We start from the raw sequence: 8,127 nt of genomic DNA, 5'->3' as shown, positions 1-8,127 counted from the left end.
TTTTTACCGTAAATTTTACGGATTTTTTTTTACAGTGTACACATTATATTATTATAACTTTTGCATGACTGTGTACATTGTAATATACTAGAATTGACCGTCAGATTTCTGACAGTGCATATGTCAACAAAAATAAATAAGGGAAAATAAAAAATGATTGAATTGTCTAGAACATAAAACATAAAAACAGTCAAATATCAACAGAACATGAGGAGTTTTCATTATTTTTGACAGTCCTATTCATTTAAAAAATATACATATATTGCATATACTATAGGCTCTCAATTTGGATGAGCTGTTAAAAATGTTAGATGAAGTACAGCAGGATTGCTTGATATGTTGTAATGTCACTCATAACAGCAGCTGTGTGCGTGACGTCTGAGCGGTGCAGATGTGATGAAGTGATGCTGCAGGACCACCTGTAGGCTGCGTGACTGTGAAGAGCCTCATCACGCAGCAGACAGACATGTATTGTATTCCATCACACTTGAAGAAGTGCACAGGGACAGACTAAACGCATCAGAAGAACAATGGAATTGTTTTTACTACGAGCGCCGCCGACAAACATGATTAAACACAACGAATGATCCAAACGATTCGAACAGAACAAAGCGTCCGACACTGTGACGATGCGGGCAGGACAAAGAGGGAACGATGCATTGTATCACAGGTGCGTTCCAGAGTGCTGACGCATCTGTCTGCTGTCATCTGTCTGCTTACCTGCATCCTTCACCAGTTTAAAGCTCTGCGATTTCCTGCTCCGCTTCCTCTCCACAAACTCCATTTTAAGGGCAGAGCGGTGAAGAGGCAGAATCCAGCACAGTTCATCAGCAGCACACAGGCTCTTTAATCACTGACACACTCATTAAGTCCAGCTGATGATGAGGGAAGCGAACTTGAGCTTTAATAATAAGCGAGGGTCTCTCTGGACTGATGATGATGATGATGGTGGTGAGGAGGAGGAGGAGGAGGAGGATGGACTGGACGCGTTTACATTCTCCTGCGGGGATGCTCGTTTATGCTGTAAATAAATAAACCTCTTAATTCTTTCAGAATTCGTCTCGTCTATTCCTTTGCGCCACCTGATGGTCGCTAATATTTGTGGGGCGCAAATACGAGGGTCCAGATTTACATTGGACAGACTGGAGGAAAATGACTCGGTCAATGGCTTTCTGTTGTCAGGAGGAGAAGAAACTTTCCTGTAAGTTTTGGCAGTCAGTGACTACTCTTACAAAGGAGTAATAGCCTACGTTGAAAAGTGTAAATTTTTTTTATTCATAAATGTTTAGACTATCTATGTAAAACATAGATAGTCTAAACATTTATGAATAAAAAAAAAATTATATATATAGACTAATACATTTAATTTAATTTAAAGGGGTCATATGATGCTTTTTTAAAGATCATTATTTTGTGTATCTGGTGTAACAGAATATGTTGACATGCTTTAATGTTCAAAAAACACATTATTTTTCAAATACTGTACATTATTGTAGGTCCTCTATGCCCCGCCTCTCTCAAACGCTTCGTTTTCTACAAAGTCCCTCCTTCCGACAAGCGCAGTCTGCTTCAACACTAACTGCGGTTACTGAAACCACGCCTTCTTTCTTTGCGTGCACATTTGGGCGGCATTATGCAAATATTTCTACATAGTGAGGTAGATATGTGGGGGCGTGTTAGAACGAGCCGTTTTAGGGGGGCGTGGCAGAGTCTTAACTTTGATAAAGAATATCTCTTTGGTTTTGAGACTTTAGTGTTTCCAACTTCAGGGGTCTTATTTATGCACAATCAGCTTGTAACACTCCAAAGAGAAAGGAAAACTTGAAATCGCATCATATGAGCCCTTTAAAATAAATCTGAAATATCATCATCAAAAAAAAAAAAAAGGTAGTGATGACCGCTGTTCTGTTAACAAGCATTATGGACCAAATAAATACAAATAAACACAAAATATCACCTAAAATAAATTAATAAATTAATCTAAATAATTACTATTTCAATGCAACTGATATTCGTACAATAAAAATACACCATATGTTTAATATACGAGATGAAGAAGTTTCATCCAGCTGGTTTCTAAAACAATACAAATACAAACTCTATTCTTTCTCTTTTTATTTTCCCTTAATTTATATTGCAAATAATGCAGAGATGAAGTCTGTACGGTGGCCGAGAAGTGCAAAGCAAATCACAATTCTGAAAACAAAATAACAAATTACAAACGCAAATGCAAGTCTAAAAAACAAAATAACAATTCAGAAAGCACAACAACAATTCAGAAAACATTATAACAAGTCAGAAAACACAATGACAAATTCGAAAACAAAATAACAAGTCAGAAAACACAACGACAAATCAGACAAACCGGAAAAGGTAGGTATAGTTTGAGACAGCGCCATTGGTTTGGGATTACTCACCGCTGACTGGACCAGACATCTGTCAATCAACGTATACGGGGTGTCTATTTACATTTAGTTAAAAGTGGCTACAAAACATCAGCTCCAGTGATGCAGATGGATAAGCGCTTGACGTTGGCTTTTTTGACACGATCGACCCGGGTTCGATCCCGCCTTTTGCCAAACTTTTTTTCCCTCCCTTTTTTCTGCCCTCTTTTGGAGTTCACGCCCCATTTTGGAGATCTCCGGTCTGCAGTTATACCTACTTGGGCCCAGCACCTACTTGCAGTCTTGCCTCATTGTCATGGCAACGGTTCCTGGCCAGGTCAGATTACATCAGAGTTAGTTGTCGTTTGTTGGAAAATCATATCACACTGCTCAGACATTCCACGACCCAACAAACACCGATTAAACATGTTCAGTCAGGTTAAAACCAACTCCGACCAACGCCAACAAACGCCGACAGGTGTAACACACTGATCTAACAAACTTCGAAAGACTAGTCTGTTGGCGTTTGTCGGTGCGGTGTGAATTGGCCTTAAGGAAGAGGAGGATTATTACAGGAGATGTGGATACAAGCCAAGGTATAAACTCCAGCTGTGAATACAGACAACATTAGATCATGATACACTCATGTGTTCACTTAAACATTCAACTACTTTCTCACGAGGTTGAACACAGCTGCTCGAAAACACATTTAACCTCACTGTAACGTTATTTGTAGTGTAATCTGTTTAAAGGGGTCATATGATGCTATTTCAATTTTTCTTTTCTCTTCGGAGTGTTACAAGCTCTTGGTGCATAAAGAAGATCTGTAAAGTTGCAAAGACTAAAGTCTCAAATCCAAAGAGATATTCTTTATAAAAGTTAAGAGTCAGCCACGCCTACCTAAAACGGCTCGTTCTAACACGCCCCCACATATCTACGTCACGATGTGGGAGGAGTTGCATAACGCCGCCCACATGTTCACGCAAAGAAGGAAGGCGTAACTTTTATTCTCGCTGTAGTATTGTTGTTGCCGCCGCTGCCGCCATGTTGTGGAGTCGCTGTGCGTTTCATTGTGAAAGCAAAACTACTTTGTTTGGTCTTCCAAAAGAGGACATGGCTAGAAATCAGTGGTTAAGTTGTATTTACAGCACTGTTCCAGAACACTTCAACCCAAATATTCAGATGTGTGCAGCACATTTTATGGAGGATGAGGACTGTTTCCTGAACCAGTAGCATACAATGCGTCTGTGACACAAAGGCTGTTTCTATAAAGTGGGGCAGTTCCAACTTTGCAAAGACAGTCTGGCGCTTCTGACTCACAGACTGTAAGTAAGTTTTTTATATTTAAAGAATTTGCCACTGATGATTCAAACGCGAGTTTTGAGCAGTGTAGAGTAGCGCTTGTTGTTTCTCCGATCACAAATGCAGACAGGGTTTTATGTTTACGCGGCGCGATGCAATGCAACGCGTAAAAAGACAGTATAAGTTATTATAATCCGTAATTATGTCCCCACTGGATACAACAGATGCCTCGTTTGTAATGAGTTTTATTGGTTTTGTCTTGTCCTGCTGGGAGACGGCATCACAGTATGTGAGGTGCGTAACATTTCCGTCACACGCTTGAGGCATTCGGCCAATCACAACGCACTGGATAGCTGGCCAATCACCGTATAACTTGCTTTTTTAGACCGATGAGCTTTGTAAAAATCTACACGTTTCAGAAAGGCGGTTTCTTAGAGGAGAAACAATAATGTACATTATATGGTAAATAATGTGTTTTTTTAACCTTAAACCGCATAAACACATTTCATTACACCAAATACACAAAATAATGTTCTTTTTAGCAACATCATATGACCCTTGAATAAATGTCTAGACCAAGTGTTATCAATCTTTTATCTGAAACGGACCCTCAAATATGATGAGCCCCAGTTTTAGATGACACATAGGGACCATCTGCTTGTCTGTCAGTCATCTACTGTGGCTTTAAAAGAAATGAACTGTCCCATTTAGAAAAGTGTCTTCTATTCCATACTCACACACTCACAATTTACTCACCGTCAGGCTGTCCAAGATGTAGATGAGTTGTTTCTTCGTCAGAACAGATTTGGAGAAATTTAGCATTACATCACTTGCTCACCAATGGATCCTCTGCGGTGAATGGGTGCCGTCAGAATGAGAGTCAAAAGAGCTGATTAAAACATCACAATAATCCACACCACTTCAATGCATCAATTAATGTCTTGTGAAGTGAAAATCTGTGTGTTTATAAGAAACAAATCCATCAAGACATTTTTTAACGTCAGACCATTACTTCTAACTAAAATATGAGTCATCTATATTTAAAAATACGAGCCACTTCTGGCCAAAATACGAGTCCATAATCCATAATACCAATTCTTCCAGTGTCCATCCACTGTTGTCCTTTTACTGCAAAATCCAGTGACATATTTGTTTAGAACTGTTTTAACTTTAAAACAGTCCTAAACAAACTAACCTTTGAACTGTGCTTGATCTGTGCATATTTCTCTCATATTTGACTTTTTCACTGGAGAAAGCAATATTATGGATTATGGACTCTTATTTTAGCCAGAATTGACCGTTTAAAGTTAAAACATTTTAAGGATGGATTTGTTTCTTACAAAAACGCACGGCTTTTCACAAGACATTAATTGATGGACTGGAGTGGTGTGGATTACTGTGATGTTTTTAGCAGCTGTTTGGACTCTCACTCTGACGGCCCCCATTCACTGCAGAACATCCACTGGTGAGCAAGTGTTGTAATGCTACATTTCTCCAAATCTGTTCTGATGAAGAAACAAACTCATCTAAATCTTGGATGGCCTGAGGATAAATTTGCAGCAAATTGTCATTTTTGGGTAAACTATTCCTTTCAGAAAGCTCTTTCTCACTAGTTCTCCTCTCATCCTGGAGTGGTGTCTTCTGTCTGCTTCTTCTCATATTCTCTTTCCTGCTGTCTGTGTGTGTGTTCTGTGAGTGTAGGTTTCTAATGAGCAGCCTGTGCGACAGGTAGGGCTCAGGCAGACAGAATGCATGCTGCCAGACAGATGTTTGACCGGGTTTCAGCATGACTGAAGAACATTTGCCTTTGCTCCCAGTGTTGCACAAAGCTGGAAGCAGCACTATCTGAATTTTCAGCCCAGCCGCATAACGATCACAGTAAAATCGGTGCCCTTATGTGACAGAGATACCAGAGGACCAAAGCACAAGTCGTTTGAATTCTAGATGCCTTGCCTGCTCTCTCATTTGTGCAGTTCTCTTTTGTTGTTTAAGCTTCCTTATTTGGTTTTGATATTGCATGCATGGTGTGTTAAATTAAAACCGGTGTCAAGATATAGCATGGCCAATCAAATGATATATGCAGTTCTTTGCTGTTCACCCATTGCATCCTGGGAGAATTATGTGTGCGCACATTTATATAAGATTAGATGAGGATTTAATCACATTTTAAAAATGCATCGCTGCATGAGTATATAGAGAACTATTTGTTTTAGGCCTTTTATGCTGTAAAATCTTGCCAGGATTGTTATTTATCAGCTTATTATTTTGCAAGCAGCTGTAATCTTACAGTTATATGTTTGCAGTGGTATCAGAATAATTTAACAGTCCTTAAAATATGACTTTTTTTTTTTGTCCAAGCTGGACAAGACCGAGGAGGAGGCGCCACCATCTACACCGTCCAATCCTGTGTTAGAACTGGAGCTCACTGAGGAGAAGCTGCCAATGATGCTCTCTCGACAGGAGGTGGGTCAGCCAATCAGAGCTCACCTGATGAGGTTGTTTTAGTTCTTGGATGAATAATAAATCTTGTGGCTGTGTGCAGGTGATCAGAAGTCTGAGGGAACGTGGCGAGCCCATCTGTCTGTTTGGCCAATCCAAATATGATGCTTTCCACCACTGAGGAGCTGGAGGTAAACCCACACACACAGAACCCATAACATTAACTTAAACTAATTCATATCCTCATTTTTAATGTAAGAGCAGGTGCAGCCGTTTGTAAGTGTGCAAGGCTTCCAGTTATTTTAGCTGTACGGATATGTTATCATTATTTTAACTTAAACACTAAACTAGTTTTACCATTTACTGCATTTTTACCTTTAGCAGCTAATAAATAATAAGTCTTGCACATTTACAGAAAACAGATTACTTCCGCATAGCAAAATAATTACAGCACATCAACTCCTGCAAGTACCTCTACCATGGTCCCACTAGGTAGCACTATAGACTTACATTTGAAATCTAATGTTCTTCAGAACTGAGAGAACTAGACCAGGGTTTCCACACGGGTTTGTGTTGATGAAATGGGTTCAGCTGACAAAAAAGTTTGGGAAACCCTGAGTTAGACTATCAACAATGGTATAGTAACTGTCTGTCACAACTGTCTGGATGCTAAAGCTCCTATGGCTTTAATAAATTGTATAATATAACAAAAGATATGTGATGCTCTATAACTGTTACATTCATGTTTAATAACCTGTATTAAACAGGCTTTGGGAGCGTCTCTGTTAGAGACATGGACATCATAAATAAAGTTTTAAGGGTGTGTTTTGTTTTTTTTAAGCTGTATTTTAAAAATGACACTTTTTATTTTCAATCCCTTTTGGAGTGTTTAAATCTTGTACTGATTTGATAGTAATGCATTTAGACAATACTCCAATTATTTAAATATTAAAAAATATGAATTCATGATTTAATGAGAATCTGATGCACAATTTAAAAGTATAATCATTTTATTTTGTGTGCTTGTATATCTATTTTTAAAGTTAATTATTAAATTACATGGTTTGTATTTTTTTTTTACGCATTGTTTGTTTCAACTTGTAAGTAAAGAGAGGTCTTAGGCACGTCATCTAAAATAAAGTTGATTTTTATTATTATAGTTTTTGCTGGGCGTGTGGGCTAAAGATCTGAACAGCCGAGAGGACCATGTGAAGCGTAGTGTCCAGGGCAAACTCGCAGACTGAAAAACAGACTGAATCTTATTTGGAACCTCTGTTCAGAAAACTACGTAAGAAGGTATGCTGTTCTACAGTATTAGGAGATTATTAGACTCACAGGCTCATTGTGTCTTCTATATATAGAATTTGCCAGCAGATATTAAGTAGTCCATCACAGACATCATAAAGTTCATGCTGGAGAGGGAATACGTTAAGGTATGTAGTGTCAAAGTATTATTGCAATACTTTGACAGTTTGTAATGGTATATTTGGAAACCCAACTAACACTCATACAGGCACATACAGGCAAACGATGCTTATCTGCAGATGGCTATAAGAAATACTCCTTGACCCATCGGTGTGATCATGGTGGGTATCCACGCTAGTACTGGACGTGAGAAGATCTTCTCCAAACACGTCGCCCATGTGCTCAACGACGAGACCCAGAGGAAATACATTCAGGTCTGAAATGCTATTAGTTATATTACATAGAGCGTTGTGATTTTTAGCAGATCAGTGATTGTCTTTTTTGTATTTTCTCAGGGGCTGAAAAGATTAATGACAATCTGTCAGAAACATTTCCCGACAGATCCCTCAAAGAGTGTGGAGTATAACGCTCTGTGACGTACGAATCACAGCATTCAGTCATGTCACGCCATATTGTACAATGTCCGGCTGTCTCTCATTCTCTCGTGTTGTAAATAACTTATTGACTGTAAATATACACCAATCTTGAGAACATACATGTGGATCTCGTGTTTTTTTTAATAAATGCTGATGTTACT

The 8,127-nt window shown here is 38.8% G+C and overlaps 1 protein-coding gene and 1 pseudogene across 2 annotated transcripts in view; one reads left to right on the top strand and one right to left on the bottom strand.

The window, feature by feature from the left end:
* bend7 (BEN domain containing 7) overlaps positions 1-1,122 on the bottom strand; it is a 9,096-nt gene extending 7,974 nt beyond the window's left edge. Inside the window, exon 1 of one of the 2 annotated variants that reach the window (XM_016244111.1) lies at positions 721-1,122. In XM_016244111.1, the coding sequence (XP_016099597.1) occupies positions 721-784 (64 nt within the window). In that variant the 5' untranslated portion in view covers positions 785-1,122. The remainder of the gene's footprint in view (positions 1-720) is intronic. The other variant, XM_016244104.1, reaches the window with a different exon arrangement.
* Positions 1,123-6,914: 5,792 nt separating this feature from the next.
* On the top strand, positions 6,915-8,127 carry LOC107560036 (pre-mRNA-splicing factor 18-like; annotated as a pseudogene).

Source organism: Sinocyclocheilus grahami, unplaced genomic scaffold (genome assembly GCF_001515645.1).
Source record: "Sinocyclocheilus grahami isolate Dianchi unplaced genomic scaffold, SAMN03320097.WGS_v1.1 scaffold22.1, whole genome shotgun sequence".
Classification (NCBI taxonomy): domain Eukaryota; kingdom Metazoa; phylum Chordata; class Actinopteri; order Cypriniformes; family Cyprinidae; genus Sinocyclocheilus; species Sinocyclocheilus grahami.
This window is presented reverse-complemented; position numbering and strand designations above follow the sequence as displayed.